The sequence below is a fragment of the Argentina silus genome (assembly GCF_951799395.1).
Source record: "Argentina silus genome assembly, chromosome: 1".
Taxonomy (NCBI): Eukaryota; Metazoa; Chordata; class Actinopteri; order Argentiniformes; family Argentinidae; genus Argentina; species Argentina silus.
The window spans coordinates 8,193,190-8,212,292 of record NC_139655.1 but is presented as its reverse complement, the minus strand read 5'-3'; the positions used below and the strand labels follow the sequence as shown (position 1 = coordinate 8,212,292).

Genomic DNA, 19,103 nt, shown 5'->3' with positions numbered 1-19,103 from the left:
AATAAAACAATGGAACAGGAATGGGAGTGATGAATTGGGATGATGAAAGTGAGGTTAACGAACCGGTCTGATAACAGAAAACTGTGCTTCTGAGACCATCTTCAATAGAAAGTCTTGAGGGCCAACAAAATAGAAAAGACACCATGAGAGCTTTACTACTTGACAAAAAGTCTAAGCGGTGTGTTTGCATAACTGGTGGCTTTTAAAACACGGGTACATTTCTTGACATTAGAACATTTCAAGTGATGGGGAGCACGCATACGTATTTCATCTTTCAAAACCATTTAAAAGAATCCATAAAAATCCCCTGGCATATTGGGTTCTCCCAGGCTGGTGGGTGGCCTACTGCATGGGCACAGCTCTGCGACTGGTAATGACAACAAGGAGACATGATCACATTCAGAGGCACAGTCTGTCTAGTCTGGCATTCATGTTCGTGCTACAGGGACTACCAGTCAATGACAAAGAGAATAAAAACATCTTACATTAAATGTAGTTAGAGGAGACTCATGAGGGACGTAGGCCTACTCTAGTCTAGAATGGTATTTATACCTACTGTGAATATATAATAACCACATTGAGAGTCTGACATATCTTTGAAAATAAATCAACGAGCTGGTACTCTATCATGAAAGAGCTGGAGTTGCCTCAAAACATTTTTCTTTATTCTTTCAAATCACTGCAAGTCCCTCTGCACTCAATCAAATCTTACTCAGTGACTCACTAAATAATGCGGCTGCAATAACCCCAAATCTGACTGAAATACTGTGCGATTAATCATGAACCCATTTATGTGGTTTACAGGGACATATTCTCCACTGCTGATAGGACCACACAGACCCAATCATCAGTCTTTCACCGCCCTCTGCTGGATGAACTGGGCAGAAATTCACTTTGATACAGCAACGGACATATCTTATCAGTGTGCTGATGAACTTAAAATATGTTTAGTTTTAGGTGGTTAAAAGCGATCATATCAGTTCTGGCATCAAACTAACATTAAATGGACAATGACATTTCCTAGGTAATAAAAACACAACTAATACTCTGATAACTTTCAGTATTTTATTTCTCTAATTTCCTTTATATCACAAAGAGAGTCTTCAAAATGCAGACTAGCATCTTTCTGTATATAAACTGTACACAAAAGCAAGGCACTATACATTGTTGAATTTATATTGAAATATTTCTCTCCTCTCCCTTTCTCTCTATAAATCCATGCCTGTAAAATACAACACTTCAATCCGAGTACCAGAAATACACAGGAAAACAGCGATAACGTACGACAGAATGCAGATGCATGATTTCCTCTGTAAATGGCATGAACACAGTCCTGGTAAAGGAGAGATACTGTATTGTTACTACTTATCAACATATGACACAACCTCCTCAACATGAATAATACCATTTATTTCATTCTTATCTCATTGAATACTCAAAAAGGCTTTTTATTCCTATATTGAGTCCACATAAATATAAATTATTTGTAACACACAAACACATAAAAGAACACCTTACAGAGAGAACTGGATTGGATGGTGTGAAGGAGCAGGGTGATGGACCTACAATGCTATTGTTGATACTGTTCTGTTAGGGCATGGGCAGGTCTGTACATACATACATAGCTACATAACGGCGTGGATTAAAAAGCCTGGGATGTTTGTGTCTTATGTTTATTATTATTTCAATGAAGTACAATTAAAAAAATATTCACAAAAGAAAACAGCCAGTGCCGAACACGACATGCAGACATTCACTCAAGGGAGCATTCACACACCTCTGTATCCTATACAATGGACAAAACAAACAAATGAAATACAAAATCAAGGAAAGAAAAGAAAACACTTTCACAAAAGGCTGGCAAACCTCCTCTGCTCCTTCGCTTCTTCCACTGCATCTCCCCTTCCCTCCATTTTGGGGGCACTCAGAAGAGGCTGTTTCTGAGCCCTCTCCAGTTCTGAGGTGAAAGGGCTAAAGAGTTCTCAGTGGCGTGTCCCCTTCCAATCAGACCATCCGTGACGCACTTCGACAACAACTGTGCTGAAGTAATGAGGTCAGCTTTCTGTCAACTTCCTAAAACAGTCCTTTGGCTTTCTTCACGTTCACCTGCTTCCATCCTGGCAACCCCTCGTACTCGTCCCTCGACATCTCCAAGGCTTTCTGTGGAACCAAACGCACAGTCAGGATGACTGATCTAACAACAGGAGCAAGAGTGGGAGGATAGCATGCAGACACTGTCACACCAAGGACATCAAATTGCGTTGGTCAAGTCACTCCAGCGTCCAGCACTGTCCACACAACTACTGTTTTGTGAGTGAAAACAAACAGATCCATGCAAACACAACTTCAATGAGAGACGGCGTTGATCCACACCTTGCTGGGTGACAGGGAGAGAGGGAAGTGAAGAGGGGAGGTGAGCAAGACTCACACAGTATTATGGGTGATGTAGTTCATCAGTCATTGAATGCAAGGTGAGGCTGTTGTGTTTGGTACTGGGGCCACCCCGTGCTCATTTGAAAGAACTCACCTTACCATATGCCCCTACACCCTGGAAGGTGAAGTGACAGGTTGAATACACAAGTCAGAGAAAGAGGAAAGAGGGATGAAGGAGAATGAACACATGATGACATGAATAGACGACAGAAAGGTCAAAATGACTCAAGGAAACATTTCACTTTTCTTTTATGGACATGACCTGAAAACACAGGTTTAGAGTACCATTGTAACCCTACACACACACACACACACACACACACACACACACACACACACACGCACAAACATTAAGTTTGAATAAGTGGAGACATGATGGATACAGTAGACATGGAGCCAAGGCAGTCCTTGTGGAAATGTAAAGTAGAGGCATTTCTGCCATCTGTACAGTGGGTAGGCATGGTCTCACCTCAAAGTCCTCGTCTGCTAGGTAGATCTCCAGCCGCAGAGGGTCCACTCCCTCAGGCAGGGGCCGGGCCAGCAGGTCTGCCAGGGGGTAGGTGGTCTTACACAGCCTGGCCAGAACATCCTCCACCAGGATGATCTGGTTACACACCTCTGCTTCCTGGTAGGGCCAGGGACAAGAAGTATGTCATCACCAAGTCCATATAAAGTGCATACAAACAACATTTCTACACACATACTGTACATGTACAGCATGCATGTGCTTGCTCAATCAGGCCCTATCCCTGAAGACTTTGTTATGGTGATCAAGTCCAGACTAGGAGTTGAGTATGTCGTAAGTGTGGTGACCCTAACCTACCCTCTCAGTGATTTCAGCAATGTCCTCCCTGTGCTCCCAGCTGGGGAACATGTTGGTGAAGGTGAGGGGCTCCAGACCTGCGTGGATCAGGTATGACTTGGGGGGCTTCTTCTCATTCTTCTCTGTAAGGTAGGAAACAAACAAAGAGAGTCAACAAATCAAACATTCCTATGACACCATTCTCAATTCAGCACCTATGAATGCTTCTTTGGGTGTGTGCCTATAAGGCCTAACAGACCACCAGTTTGAGTACCTCTGCAGTACTGTAGTACGGTCTCCATGGCACATTTCCTGTCTTCGTCCCAGCGGATTCGTGCTGAGCCGGTGCTCTCGCTGTCCTGGGGCCACCAGCCCTGCCACAGGTACACCTCATGGTGGTTGTCCACCAGGAACAGGCCTGCACACACACCACAGGGAAGTCAGGGAATGACACATACAGTATTACACCTCAGGGTGTTAATATAAAATATGGGCTGAAGAAAGTAGGTGTTGGATGTGTGTGCGTATCAAAGTGTGTGTGTGTGTGTGTGTGGTACCTGGCTGAGAGGCTGTGTATAGGTCCTCCTGTAGGAAAGGTAGTGAGTTGACCTCATTGGGGTCTCTGGCGGGGTAAAAGAACTCCATGGCAACAAACTCTCCAGAGGAGCTGCTGAGCTGATAGAGGCGGGGAGTGAAGTTGAACTTCCCTGGATCTAGAAAACAGAGGTCAAAGTTTACTATATATATATATATATATATATATATATATATATATATATATACACACACACACACATATATATACACACACACACTGTATATATACACACACCACACTATGTGTGCTTTAAATGAAAAACATAGATTTGTGTTGTATGTCCCCCCCCACCTTGTAGCATGCAGTCGTAGGCTTTCCTGTCTCTCCTCCCCAGAGCTTCCCAGAATCCCGTGGGCTCAGCACCCTCGTCACACTCGTGGATGGTCACCTTACTGCTGCTGTGGAGCCCTGCCTCCAGTGGACACCTGCACACACACACACGTTATGCTATATTTGCATACACCTATCCAATCCTTTGACATTTCTATAGTGTAAGAGCACAGAAGGCACAGTAGGAGTGGGATGTGACTTACTGCTCTTTGATCTTATTGGCAGCGGTGCGTCCCACGTCTCGCGTGTGGAGCTGGGCCTTGCAGCCATGCCACAGGTACATGGCAGCCTGGCTGACGCTGAGCAGCACCACAGAAGACCGTGACCGCAGGCTGCTGCAGTGACATGCCACCTCCAGCAGGTGGCCTTCCACTGGCACCTCACCCCGCACACAGTACAGACGCCAGTCATCTGAGGTAGAGGGTCAGACAGATTAACACAGAACTCCGACGCACGCACGCACGCACGTTACGACCCTCTCTCTTCACCACTCGCTCTCTCTTTTATTGTTTTCAGAAGGGAAAAGGCGCCTGGTCTATATAAACAAGATTGAGTCAATGCTTATACATCCATTTTAGTTCTATCTACTAGCTACATCCAATTCTTCTCAATGCCATTACATGACCTGTTGTGGTTCATTCTCATGGAGACTACAGATGACGCGTTTACAAACCATCCGTCATGAGCATTCAATTCTGTGATTCCAGTCTAAACAACCATTGTAATCACATCCTTTTCAAACTGGCAGAAAACAGAGTTAGTCAGTAAGACCAACATAAAGAGTACGGAGATGAAAGAGAACCAGAGGAGAGGAGAGCGTGTTTACATGATGGATGGATCCTGGATCCTGTGTTTACATGATGTTGTGTTATTAACTGATGACTAAAAATGACAGGAAAATAATCAACATGCAAAACATGTTGTTCATGAGTTTCCATTGGTGTTCCAAACCTCTATACTGTCTAAATAGATCATCTCTTTTACACACACACATACACACACATACACACACACGCACACACACGCACGCAGAGAGAGAGACTGGGAGGATGGCTAGAGAAAGTAGGAAGGTGGAGTAAGGGAGGAGGAGGGTACAGAGGGGACAGCAGATGCTTACTCTGTGTGTTCTCCTCCTCCTCTTCTCTCTTTCCTGCATGGACCACCATCCCTCCTTTAAAACACTGCAGGAAACATGGTGGTTCTTTTCCCTGCTGCACCTGCACCTGTGGGTTTAGAAGAGAGTGTGGTGAGACAGGTGTGTGTGTGTACAGACACACACACACACACACACACACAGACACACACACACAGACACACACACACAGACACACACCAATAAATACCTGTGCTCCTCTCTCCTCGTCCAGCTCCACAGTCATCAGTGCTGAGGTTCCTTTCTCACTCACAGTAGAATTCCGGCCCTGCCAGAAAAAGTAGGAACACTTTTCTTTTCCAGCACCTGCCGTCCTCGCCTGCTCCGGATTCTGCCTCTTTCCAACTGAGACAGACAGACAGACAGACAGACAGACACAAACAAGTTAATAACACCTCTGATCAATTTCACATTACCTGTGAGAAACACAATACACACAAGTACAGCAGATGGGTGACATGTCTAAAAAAACAAATGCTGTATATGTATGGTCTCCAAAAATAGCAAAGAGAAATTGCACAACTGAATGATGACAACCGGCCATAGATTTAATTCTGGATGTTTTATTTCATATTGTGCAAATTGCAATGAACAACCTGAAATGCAACCTGAAATTTTTTTATTGGTTTTGCTATCCATCGCTTTGCTATGAAAAGCAATAGTTAACTGTGTCTGTCCATCTTCACTCCTGGACTCCATGATATTTGTGCTGTGATCAGCTTTCCTCCTCTACTGCCCATAAATAGACTCTAGAGTGTTGGACCGTAGCATCACTACCATTTAACCATCAGTCATCTCAGCAGCCCTCAGGCCCCTCTCTCCCACCCGTCTCCACTATATTGAATGTAGTGCCATGAATGTTTCTTTGCACTCTGAAAGGCCCAGGCCTGCAATGACAAACTGGGGGCATTGATAGAAGAGCTTTGGAAGACTCCCATACTGTGACCCTGAGGAGTTTATGCAGTGGTTAATTATTACCCTAACATACCAAGGGGGTGGAGAGAGGAGTGAAGGAGGGCAATCTGACCTTTCATACACTAATCTCTTTATATGGTCTGTACTGTACAGGGACAGAAAGGGTGTTTAAATCAGCGAGGTGACGTTCCAATGTTCTATGAGATGAATTTCGAGTCAGCTATATTCAAGAGGGAGACGGGGTGCAAAGAGCTACATTAGCCTACCACTGCGAAATCCCAGACAGCACCTACTGTACTGTAGGTTTCATATACATATATATATATATATATATATATATATATATATATATATATATATATATATATATATATATATATATATATATCTACTGTACTGTAGGTTTCTTATACAGTACCTGAACTGCATTGAGTTCAGACATCTAAGAGGGGAGAAGAAAAAGAGCAATAGAACGAAAAGGTAGCAAAATAGGAAAAAGGTCACACCTCTTTCCTATTTTGCTTTTCACCTTTTCGTTCCTTCTCTAGAGAGAAATGGATAGAGACAACATCTAGGGGATGGGAGCAGAGAGAAAGAGAGGGGGAGAGAAACAGAGAGAGAGAATCAAAGAGTGTTTGTGAGAGAGAGTCAGTCAGCCAGAGCGACCGGAGAAACAAGAGATGCGGGCATGAGTGTGTGGCGGTGTCGAGGGGCGGGGGTTGGACACTGACCTGCAGCGCTCACCATGTACTTCCACTTGACCACGTAGGTGTCTCCCTCGTGGAACTGGCCGATGCTCTGGCGGGGCAGCCGGCTGTAGTCAAACTCCAGGATGTGCCACACGTCCACCACCAGCGTGCTCACCTCATAGCTCCGCCTCTCTTCGCCCTCAATCAGGCCGTAACCCCGCCCTACATTGACCCCATCCAGGATGGTCCGGACCGGCGTCTGCAGCAGGGGCAGCATCAGAGAGGCATTGTATGCCCGGGGGTGGTCTGAACCCTGCTGCTCCTGCAAGGAGGGGACAGAGATACAGGAAGGATCAGAGACAAAAATGTTGGAGAGGGGGAGAGGCATTATGGGGACATTACTGTAGGGGTGTGGGGGGACAAGGAGGAGGTGAAGATGGTAGGGTGTGAGAAGTGAAAGTGAGTTTATGCTCTCAGATCTCAGTATTGGTTTCGGCTGGGTGGGGGGGTGTTTGTAAGAAATGCCTGAGACACTATAAAACAGTGGTCATGTACAGTAGGAACATATTGATGAGACCGTGTTGACTTTGTACCTTGTGTTCACTGAGGTGATCGTTGCTGTTCTTCTTAGTGGCCTTCTTCTTGGAGTCGGTCCAGTCCATGAACTTCTCCTTGAAAAGAGTGGTCTCGTTGTGTTGCGTTAGCCTTCCAAACACAGCCCAGTCAGGACGACCCTGGCCTTTCCTATATGGCACGGGTAGAGGGGGAGACAGGGGAGCTGTTACAGGGTGTCTGTACTGTAGGAGCAGGGGTGGTGTGTGTAGCCTAGCCTGTACCAGTTTGTCCATGGCTCAGAGGGAGCAATGACACTCCTGCCCATTTATAGCCTGTGGATCCTGCTGAGCCACCCTTAAAAGTTGTTTACAGATACTGAAATACTTGGCTAGGGAGAGAGGACACGGTGTCATGAACAGACAACCTGTGCTGACCTTTGAGGTTTTAATAAGGACGCTTTACTTCAGAACTTCATAACACACAGTTTCACACATAGAGTAGCAGTTTGACGCACCAATACATTCATTTTCATACTGCAGCCAATAATTTGGTGTTATTGTGTACGAGCGAGAGTTCAAGTGTGTTTGTTTGTGTGTGTGTGTGTTTGTGTGTGTGTGTACACGTTCCATACCTGGGTATAAGAGAGTTACACTCTCCGGGGTCCAGGGGGTTGATGTCACAGCAGGTGTAATCAAAGGTGCCGTTCCACAGGTGCTTGGCCAGCTGGAACGCCACCTTCCTCTGTGCCAGTGTCACCTCCTTCCCGTGCCACACATAAACCTCGCTGCCAAAGTCAAACACCAGCACCTGGTAGGGGCCACAGAGAGGTTGTTGTCTTCATCAAATGTAAGAACACACAAGCTGTAATGTGCAATGCATTCAGCTCAAATTAAATAGATGTTTACTGTATACAAGGTCGGGTCAGAGTGGGTTCCTGGTAAGCATCTAATAATCTCTTTTTAGAGGTTTTGGCATGACTCCATGATAAAAATAAACAGAATACTATGATGTAATAGTCACTGATACGGTTGATTATAAGATGGCTGACCTCTTTGGGGTTGAGCAAGGTGCATCTCGGAACCTTCCCCCAGAAGTCATCATCTGGGACCAGTTTGTCCTCTACTAGACGGTAGATACAGTTGGTCTCCACAATGGCGCTCTCAAACAGCTCATCTTCATCTGGGGTTCCGGCAGCTACAGGAAACAAGAAGTTGTGTGAGGCCCCAGCCCCACTAGACTGTTGTATCGGTTACATATGGATTGAGACAATGGTTTCTCTATGGGACAACGAATATGACAAAGGTGTCTTTTTTTTTTACAGACAAATATGTTTGGAGGAGTTTGACATTTGACAACCTGTTCGAAAGCCAATTCGAAACAAGGAAAAGGTTGTGCCTCTGTTTACACACAAATTCCACAGACCAAAACGGATAGTGACTTATACAGGCTTTTCTGTTTTCTGACAGAATATTGTGGCTGGGGTCTTTGAAGCTGATGATACACATAAAGACAGTGACAACATGTTGACTGCTGCTCAGCAAAACAGGGTGGCAAAACATTGTGCATGCTGTGTTTGTCTTACACTGGTAGCTGGCCTGCCCGCCCAGAATCTTCCAGAACTCCTTGGCTGCATGGCTGTGGGTGTTGATGCCCTCCTCAATGATCTGTACATAGTTGGCTCTGCAACCCAGGTCTCTCTTGGTCTGGACAAAAGTGGCTAACTCGGCAGCCTGAAAAATAAAGACATGGAAAAGAAGGGAATGATTAACTTGGTTATTATATTGTACAATATGCAACTGGAAATAATATAGCTTTATGATTCAATGTCAGCCATCTACAGTAAGTGAGTTGTGCCTGGAATGAGCATTTTGCTCGAGTGGGTGGCTGTTCATACAATAACTCACTAAAACAGAGGACCATGGGTAATAGTTTGTTTATAGTCAGAATAAGGTCAATATCCCTCTCGGCCACCCAGAGTTCATCTGGCCAGGGCCTTCTTTGAACAATGGCATGGGGCGTGTGTGTGCGTCAGTGTGTGATTTCCTGCAGCTGTTTTCCCCTCATGCACCACTTCCTGTGAACTGCTACTTCCTCCCAAGACTGTGTTTACTTCCTGCACGTGAAGCCCTCGCCTAATAATAACAGCCCTTTAATTATAACAGGGCCAATGAGAGTGTTACATGTGTTGAGCTGAACACAGTTACACATCATACAGAAAGTGCTACTTTCAATACTCTTTCCGAAACAGCTACCGCTTACTCTATGACAGTGTGGGTTCCTGTGTTGAATTAGTGATACAGTATGTCTGAACATGGATAAAAGAGCAGACTCACTTTGGCCTTCTCGATGACATTGGCAAACTCCCCAGTCCAGATGAAGCAGTGGTGGGGTGTGATGAGCAGAAAGCAATCCCCGCTGTTCAGGGAGGAGGCTCTGGGCTCCACTAGCCTGGTCTGGACGTGTCGTCGGCCTGGTTGAACAGAGATAAACAAACAAAAAAACAAAACACAGACATAGACAGACACAAGTGATTAATTGGTGATGCTTTTGAGCAGACGGAGGCCGTTAAAAATACAGATTGCATGAGGGTCAGCTTACAATTCACTAATAAAGTGGTCATCCTGATCTAATGGATTTGAGGTGGATCAGAGTAGAGGGGCATTGGAGGGACAGGCTAGCTCATGACATGGAGAGAAAGATTTAGGACCCCAGCTGTCATGGAGTGCCTTGTGGAAGAGGTGTTCAGAAACCAAAATAGCTTGGAATTTTTTTTTCCAATATCCTCTGGGAAGGACACCCTTGAAGAGCATCCTTCATGGCATTGCGTAAAATGGCAATTATTTTTTTGGCGGACATCCGCAGTACTAATAAATGGGTTACTGTGACAGATCTGCCTGACCTATTTAAGGCGTAAATTGGTTGATGGATGAAATAAATGATTGTTTTCTTTCCCCAGACTAGAAGACTGCCAGAACAAAACAATAAGCTAATTTAAAAGATTAGCGTGCAGCGGGCGAACATTATGCTCACTGTTCTGGTCTGTTAGCATGCTTGTTAGTCTGTCTCTTCCAGAAGTCTGCCCTTAATTCGGCTTACTAGGGCAGTGACCCTGCAGGCCACTGCAAGATATCTCTCTCATTAGCTTGACAGCCCAAGAACATGCCTTCTGAGGACAAACTGTTATCAGTATGCAACAGATAAATGACTGCAGTCCATGAGTGTCTGTTGTTGTAAAATGATATGCGAGACATCTGTGTTGTGAAATGTGGTTGAGATTCCAGCTCCTATCCTTTAAACAGTTTTGTTCAGCTACAGTATGTTGATATATGCGACCACTGGCAAGCGATTGGAGAGGGAGTGGTTGCTTTTCATAGAAGGTAAGGTCAGTGTAGCATACCTGTCTATCTAACATCTGTTTGTGTAGAGGTTCTGACAGCGTCTGGTCAACCACATTCTTTCACTGGGTTTTTTATCTCAATCTAAACATGACTGCCCCCAGGGTGACCTTAGAGTGTCAACGGGTCAGGTGATCTCTCACCTTTGACCTGCATGAGCATGAGTTTCTTGTACGGCACTGCGCTGTTGTTGGACATCTGCTCGGAGATGTTGACGCTGCGCAGGTTGACACTGCTGAAGTTCTCCTTACTGGCCAAGCCTGCCAGAGCCACCTCTGAGAAGCCAGAGTTCTTAATCACTGCAAAACAGACACAGAAAGAGGGGATGGCATACAGACACATTCAAACACAAACATACTCATGCATACCCATACAAGTTTAAAACACTGAAATGGTTACAAATACAGGTAACAAATGTTCTAAACCCTGAAACACACAGCGTTCCTAAGGTATTCGAACAAATACTGTATCGAGTGTTTTTCTGACACTCTAGGTGGTGGGAGGAGGACATTGTGAATAACATGCCTTTGACTTTGTGGCTTTCGTGATGTTATCCTTGATACAGGCCACTGCACATGTGCAACTAACAATGGTTGAAAAACAATGCTTAACTTTGGAGGACTGCTTTGCACAATGCTAGGAAACAGACGCAAATATAGGTCACTTCTACAGAGTTTACCTGTCCCTTCGAGCACTCTGTGGAATTATAAATAGATCCATGCAGTCTGATTTCAAATGGTTCAGGTAGAAGTGCAGGAAGTTATGAAGTTATGTTATGAAGTTAAAGTATGCTCTGGAGAGGTTGTTTTCATGGGAAGTGCCGGAGCACACTTTCTCACAGAGTTGCTGTGGTTGCGTTACTCTGCATGTCATGTCAACACTACATTCTCACTCAGAGTTCCTCTCACAACACAGCACCACTGCCACTGACTGTCATACTGTACACACTACTTAATAAAATGACAAACAGAGCAAACGCTATTGGCCCAGCACTATTGGCCCAGCCCTTTCCTAAACCCTTATTGCCTACACCTGTCTTCTCCTCTGTCACTCACTCTTCTCAGCCTTCATCCTCTTGCTCTCCAGCAGGCCGATGTTGAGCCTCTGCTCTGTGTACTCGTGCCTGATGTCATCTCTGGCCGCCAGCATCTTCAGAGGGTTTCTGGACGACTGGACATTCTTCGCCGGCCGCACTGCTCGCTTATGCTGCACCATGGTAGAGGTCAGCCTAGCGGGGTTCAAAGGTGAGACAGGCCTGTTTCAATGTTGACTCATCTCTGAGTTCTACACTATGACAGCTCATAACTCTTTTGGTGTGTGTGTGTGTGTGTGGGGGGGGGGGGGGGTTGTTTTGGGGCAATGTGTGCTTACATGGGCATCTGGGTGCCGAAGATGGCGTCAAAGTCGTCATCGATCTCCACCTTGCTGGTCATGAGGGGGAGTTCAGGCACATGGCGGTAGAATTTAGAGAAGATCTCATCATCCAGGTTCATGACCTCTTTCACTGTCTTCTCTGTGACTGTGATGGTGGCCTCCTGAAGACCGGCAGCTGAGAAACAATACGGTAGAAGGGTTACGGTAATGCCTCACAAGCTAGGTCTTGTTGACAGCCACGAGATGAAACTGATACACTCCCTACGCCCTTGGTTCTGGTCATCCTCAGGGCCACATGGACCGTCAAAAAGGTATTGTACACAATCCATTACAGTACAGGAGACTCTCACCTTTATTGTTTAACCTGCCCAGGAAGGACTCCAGTTTATCTAGCTTCCTGTCAGACTCCAGGTTCATGTCTGGTTTGGCCTCAATTTCTGTACAACAACAAACATGAGTTATATTCTCAATGGACAAACATATTGCTACAGTACACTGTATGTTAATTTAAAACACATTCCAAAGCAACAGTTTGATCTAGAGCACATTCATTTGCCAGCCTGGTCAAAGTGTAATTTGGATGACTTGTTTTGACTCATGCATCCATAATGCATTAGGACAGCCTTGTGATGCCAACCAAGCACTATCCACAGATCTATTCTATCTGAAATTACTGAGATAGAATCATAACATTCACATCAATAATTACTATTTACACAAAACATTAAGACCATGTAGAATGCATACTGTACAACACCAAAAGAAATTTGAATACACCTTCAGTATCAGATATTTCCTCCATTTCTTATAAAAGAGAAACAAAAAGCAATAGATTACAAACAACTCTCAACTGTAATCTTAGTCAAATGGCTTTCAGCTCCCAGAAGTTTACGTTACTTTTGACATATTCTGTAATACTGTAGAAATGACCTCCTGTTGAATGCCTTTTACAGAAACAACTCTAAGGTAACACATAAATCTTACAAATAAAAATGTCCTAAAGAACTACTGTACATAGGTGTACAGCTCTATAAAGAGCCTACTGTATACAGTGCAGTATACATAAGGGCTAATGTGTGTCCAACGACAGTTAAGGACATAACCCAGCCATACCGTTTACTCTAAATAACAAAATAGCCCTCCATGTCATTATTAGGCCTGCTAAATGGACAAGGTGAGTGACCTCACATGACAGCCTGGGGAAAAGGGGGTGGGGGGGGAGAGAGAGTGAGGGGGGGGAGAGACAGAGAGTGCACTACTGACCTTCCTGGGGTTTAGAGATGGCCGGAGTGCTGTTCTTGGGTTTGGAAGAGAGGGGTGACAGCACTGGAGTGATGAGAGCTGAGGGAGCTGCCAGACCTGACACACACACACACACACACACACACACACACACACACACACACACACACACACACACACACACACACACACACACACACACACACACACACACACACACACACACACACACACACACACACACACACACACACACAGTTTTTTCCACTATAAGAGATTTGTGGCCATCAAGCAGCAAAACAAACATGATCAGTAAATTAGAGCATGACTACGGGCAGGAACAGGAAATGTGTGTTACTGAGGCTGAATGTAGGTCACGCTGCAGCTCCTTGTATTGTATTAAGGGAGCCGTCATTTCTGATAGGTTAAGATAAACAAATGTTGGTTTATAATGTTGTCCTAGTACTGTAGTAAGCAATGTCTGTTGGTTTAAAATTACTAGTAGATGGGGGCAAGAGCAAGCATTAGCACTGCTCATCTATAGGAAAGTTCTTATAAAGGCTTAATGGATGAAAATTAGCAAACCACTGCAGTATGCTGACAAGTAGGTGTCAGTATTAAGTTGGCCGAGCAGCTTTGTGTAACTAAGTGAACAGTAGCAGTAGCGCTAACTAGCCACACAGCAGTACCAGAAGCTGTAGCTGTGTGAGTTCAGCCTCTCTGTTTCTGACACTAATCCTGCCATACCACCCTCGGATAGGAGTAAACCTGGCTGAACTGCCCCCTCTGGCCAAGCAGACTGCTAATGGGATAATAGGAGGCCATTATATCATTTTCTGCCTGAGTGAAATCCATGGTGACTGGTCTGTTGAGGAGCTGGAGGATTCCATTCACTGGATACCCAATGAACAGAATTAAATGAGTGAAGCGGACTTGTGGGCACTGTAGACAACTTTCTCTCAGCTCTATGGTCACTGACTGGGTAGGAAAGTACCTCTATTGGTGTGTGTGTGTGTGTGTGTGTGTGTGTGTATCAACAAGCCTCTGTAGAAGTGTGGTGGGAGCCTGGATGTTGCCTGACCTTTCTTGACCATGCGGGCAGCTACGGTGAACTGGGTGGAGTCGTTGGCGACGCCCCTGCCCTTGGTCTTCCAGGCTTCCTCACGGGCCGTGATTAGCTGCTTCCTCTCATGGATGGACATGTGAGCCTCGATGTGCTGGCTCTCCAGCTCCTCCCCCATCCTCTGGTAGGAGAGCACAGAGAGAGATGGTCAGGGATACCTGGCTGTGGGGCTACGCTGTACCTTTAGGACCCATTCACACCACTGTAGCTTAGGACAACACTGAACTGCATCACACAAACAGCCAATATAGGGCCCAGTTCAGCACATCCAACAATATTACCATATTGGTATAATATTACCAAATTATTACCAGGTGCATTGGTTGGCTTGACAAAGTGGGTTGGGTTTTGGGCTCTCCAAATTAAAAATATTTCAATGTTAATATCCTTACATTTGAACAGGTACATTTCTCCTCAAAGTGTAGAATGTAAGACTGTACAGTATTGGATAGAATTAATGGACAAGACTCCAGTGAACATGAAATAGGAGAATATCACATAAGCAGATCAGAGTCAAGACAGGAGCATCACAGACATGCTCTCTAACAGGATTATGGAGTATGTACAGTACGTAAAACAGCACAAATAGTGAATTGTAAATACACACACATTACACATCCCCATTCTCGCCTGTTACAGTTAAGTGTCTCACATCCAGAAGTTGTGGACTAATAAATGCACACCAATATACTGTAAAAGAGGTGGTCAGTTTCATCTAAATGTTCTGTACCATCAACATGACATCGTGAGAAGAACGTTTGCTTATTGTGCGGGATGTTTGTAAAAGTGAATTATAGGATGTGTGCACAGTCCAGCACAGTAGGCTATAGTACTGTATGCAATGTGATGGTAGGCAGTTGGAGAGGTGCTGTTTGTACAGTACTACAGGGGTGTCAATGTGGGCTCTAGGAGGGGGTGGGTGGGTCACCTTCCATCTCCAGGGGTGTCTCTCATCCACCTGCAGCTGCTGCAAGGGATTGGTCACTCTGACCATGGGGGGGCTGGTCACTCTGACCATGGGGGGGCTGGCCACTCTAACCAGGGGAGGGCTAGCCTTCACACCAGATGGATGGATAGGACAAGAGGAAAGGAAAAGAAGAAACAAGGGATGAGGAGATAGGAGATGGAGAAGAGAAGAGAAGAGAAAGAGAGGGGATGCAGCCTAGCAAGGAGGTATACAGGGTGTAGAACAATCCTGAGTCTCAAAGCCAGAGAAGCAGCCATGCTCTTCATTACTGTTGGCAGATCCAAGCTTCAGAAGAATACTGTAAGCACATCTGCAATAGGAGCTTCAAAAACTTGTTGGAGGATTGGTGCAGTTTAGCTGTGGTGAGGGAGAGGAGTACAGACATGGTGCAACTCTGGAAGGGATTCTGAGATTTGTAATATGTTACTGTATGCACCCATACACGACATCTGAGCAGAGTATGCAGATATACATATACCCATACAGTGCAATCATATTTAGCTAGCCTACATCGACAGACATGTTGATGATATATTCATCTTAGCATGAGCTCTGGCATGCAGTTACTGTAAAATGGGAGGGCGGGGGGGCAGATACTCAGGCAGGCAAGCCACACTGCAGGCAAGCCACACTGGATACATGTGCTCACCTGGCTTGGTGGGTCAACATATGGAGTCATATGGACAGGGGATTCAGGAGAAGGAGAGAAAGGAGTGGAAAAGATTGGCTCCTATGGAAGTAGGGCCATGGAAGACACGAAGACAGAGACACAGAGACAGACAGAGTCAATAATGGGGCTGGAATTAAAAGGAATACAAAATGCCTCTGCACGCACACAAGCACACAAGATGAGAAAACCTTGAAGCCACCATGATTACGACATGTGAAGAGCAGCAGGGTTGAATTAGAATGGAGCAGGTCATCACACCAACACCATGATAAGTAAGGGAAAAACAGACCTCCAACTGTGCAGTCACTCCTAGAAACACCACTGGTGTGTGTGTGTGTGTGTGTGTGTTGCACCACACAGCGCACACACACCGGAGTCTAGTTGTGTGAGCTTTCCTGCTGACACACTGGCTTACCCAGAACTGATCAGACACAGCAAACTCATCGATCATCATCATCCCTTCATCCTAAGGGAAGCGGGAGAAAGGGGACAGGTGTTCTGTAGGTGAGGGGTTGTCCCCCATAGTTGGCTCAAACACCAACATGTCAATGTCTCTCCTACCCCTTTACTCTGTTCCTCACTGACCCACACCTTGCAGTACAATAACTCTTCATATCAGCATTGACTTTGACATTCAATAGAGTGTAAATCCTGTCATGTTACATACAGTATTCACGCGTTCAAGTTAAACAGTTCATCAAATCACTAACTTAAACCCCCTCTCAATGCATCTAATTGCACCAAAACTTCTACATTTGAAAGAAACCCAGTAACAACGAATCATTGTAGTTTAACCTTTACACAAGCCCTGGCACCCGTCCTACAGAAGAGTCTACTAGATCTCATACTCCATGGGTTCTCTTTAATCATCCCCATCTCTCGGACGCCACTCTCTAATTCCTACTGTACATCTCCTTTCATCTCGGATGGGAAACGGTCTTGACTGAGTTGAATGGGCGGCCAAAAGGAGGCAACAAAAACATCCATCCTTCTCCATGACCTCATTTGAAACCTTAAGTCTGGCCTTGGAACTTGATTAACTTCTCTTGACATGCTTTGATCAAAACTTTGTGACCTCGGTTTTCAAAGCTTAAAGAACAGGCATGGCGAGTGCTTCTGACCTTGTTTTGGGTTCATGGGGGAGGGGGAATCAAAGTTGTTATTGTTAAATTTTGGCAACAGCAGTATATATTTTTGGTGACACAGAGTGAACAACGTCACAGAGTGGAAATTTGAAAATATTTTCTTTCCATTGTGATTGGCTTGTACTGTCATAAGCTAAAATAGCCAAGCTGAAAAAACACAGATTGGAGAGCAAAAACTAAATGAAGAATCAAAAACAGTCTTGCTATGCAATGTTGTGAATAAATCCAAACAGAGAGGCATGCGCCATGTCCCTCCCCCCACCCCTGTAAAACACTGCAGATATCAACATATCACACAGAGATTGAAACAAGGTTTATTTTAGATGAAAAAGACATGCAAACAGAGAAAAAGAGAAAATAGACAGAATAAGAAAGAGAGGTTACATTGAACATGCATTATTTAAATCTAATGACATGCATTGATTCTTGCAATCTAATGAAAAATAGATAGAAATGACATAAAAACATAGGATAGAAAAGGTGGTGAAATTTGAATTAAAAGAATTCGATCAATATACTGAAATCACTCACTTCAGTATATTATGAATTTCCTCTTGGACAGAGTATGTGATTTAGGCAAAGTACTGTATGCTCAAGGCCAACCAACCTTACATCTCCAAATCTCTAATCAAACCAAAAATCTTTACTTTTATAACAAAAAATGATAACCATGCAGTCTCATCAGAATACACAACGTATTTAAAGCTACAGCAGCACCGTAGGCAAAAAGGCTGATACTGTACACTTTACTGTACATAACTTAAATAAACAAATTAAGGAGAATCTTACACTACCGATACACCGGTTTCCAGTGCAGTTAAGTACAATCAAATCCTTTATAAACTGGTTAAATCCACCGACAGTATTCTACTGAATAAATTATTCCATTACATTTCTACATTATTGCCTACAATAGTCCAAATAGACAACAACATGTTGGACATACAGTAGTAGAAATGAAAGAAAAGACACACTGACAAACACAAAAGAAAAATGACAACACACAACCCCTCTGTTCAGAGATAGCCACAACTGCGTCACTATGTGTATGTATCTATGACTGTATAGCAAGTGCATATTGACCATGAGAGTAGATGCATAAATAGGCAGCTCCAATTTCTCTTTCAATTTAACGGCAGACAATTAAGGTCTGAGTGAACTCCCCAAAAAAATCGTTGTTTCCGTCTGACGTGTGCAGGTATAGTGAGTTTGCACAATAATGCAGCCATAAACTACTAGAACCATGCCATTGTGGAGTCTTTTGTAGGGGCCATATTGGGCGGGCAGGATGCTTATTGACGGAGGAGCAGTGCACCTGTATGTACAGTACGGTAAGTCAGGTTACCTTCTTCTTGAAGCTCTGCTCCACCTCCCAGAGCTGAGCATGGTGCTCTGACACGGCTGCCTTCACCACATCCTGCTTCTTGTTGATCCTGTTCCGCCAGTCGTCCTCCCCACTCTTTTTCAGCAGGGCCAGCCTGGGAGAGAGGGAGAGAGGGAGAGGGGGAGCGAGGGAGAGAGGGAGAGAGGGAGTGAGTGAGTGTCAGTCTGGAGGGCAAGGTGGGAGGCCAATGGCCAAACTCTCTGTACTGTAAAGTATACAGTATATGGTTCTGACTAACATTAGCTGAAGCTAGAACCTAGAGCGAGGTTCGGACCTAGCCTGTCACTCTGCAGTACAGACAGCCGAACAGAGAGCGTGTTCACTTCTC

The 19,103-nt window shown here is 44.8% G+C and overlaps 1 protein-coding gene across 1 annotated transcript in view; it reads right to left on the bottom strand.

Annotated features, from left to right (window-relative positions):
• Positions 1-1,077: 1,077 nt before the first annotated feature.
• svila (supervillin a) overlaps positions 1,078-19,103 on the bottom strand; it is a gene marked incomplete at its 5' end in the record, with an annotated part of 43,045 nt that continues 25,019 nt past the window's right edge. Inside the window, 26 exons of the mRNA XM_083683544.1 lie at positions 1,078-2,160; positions 2,528-2,548; positions 2,903-3,058; positions 3,257-3,378; positions 3,510-3,653; positions 3,793-3,948; positions 4,125-4,258; positions 4,367-4,574; positions 5,281-5,386; positions 5,507-5,661; positions 6,963-7,242; positions 7,514-7,664; positions 8,107-8,282; positions 8,524-8,669; positions 9,058-9,205; positions 9,809-9,945; positions 11,014-11,169; positions 11,926-12,098; positions 12,242-12,419; positions 12,595-12,681; positions 13,508-13,603; positions 14,568-14,730; positions 15,538-15,663; positions 16,226-16,306; positions 16,662-16,712; positions 18,737-18,869. Of these exons, the coding sequence (XP_083539670.1) occupies positions 2,074-2,160; positions 2,528-2,548; positions 2,903-3,058; positions 3,257-3,378; positions 3,510-3,653; positions 3,793-3,948; positions 4,125-4,258; positions 4,367-4,574; positions 5,281-5,386; positions 5,507-5,661; positions 6,963-7,242; positions 7,514-7,664; positions 8,107-8,282; positions 8,524-8,669; positions 9,058-9,205; positions 9,809-9,945; positions 11,014-11,169; positions 11,926-12,098; positions 12,242-12,419; positions 12,595-12,681; positions 13,508-13,603; positions 14,568-14,730; positions 15,538-15,663; positions 16,226-16,306; positions 16,662-16,712; positions 18,737-18,869 (3,571 nt within the window). The 3' untranslated portion in view covers positions 1,078-2,073. The remainder of the gene's footprint in view (positions 2,161-2,527; positions 2,549-2,902; positions 3,059-3,256; positions 3,379-3,509; positions 3,654-3,792; positions 3,949-4,124; positions 4,259-4,366; positions 4,575-5,280; positions 5,387-5,506; positions 5,662-6,962; positions 7,243-7,513; positions 7,665-8,106; positions 8,283-8,523; positions 8,670-9,057; positions 9,206-9,808; positions 9,946-11,013; positions 11,170-11,925; positions 12,099-12,241; positions 12,420-12,594; positions 12,682-13,507; positions 13,604-14,567; positions 14,731-15,537; positions 15,664-16,225; positions 16,307-16,661; positions 16,713-18,736; positions 18,870-19,103) is intronic.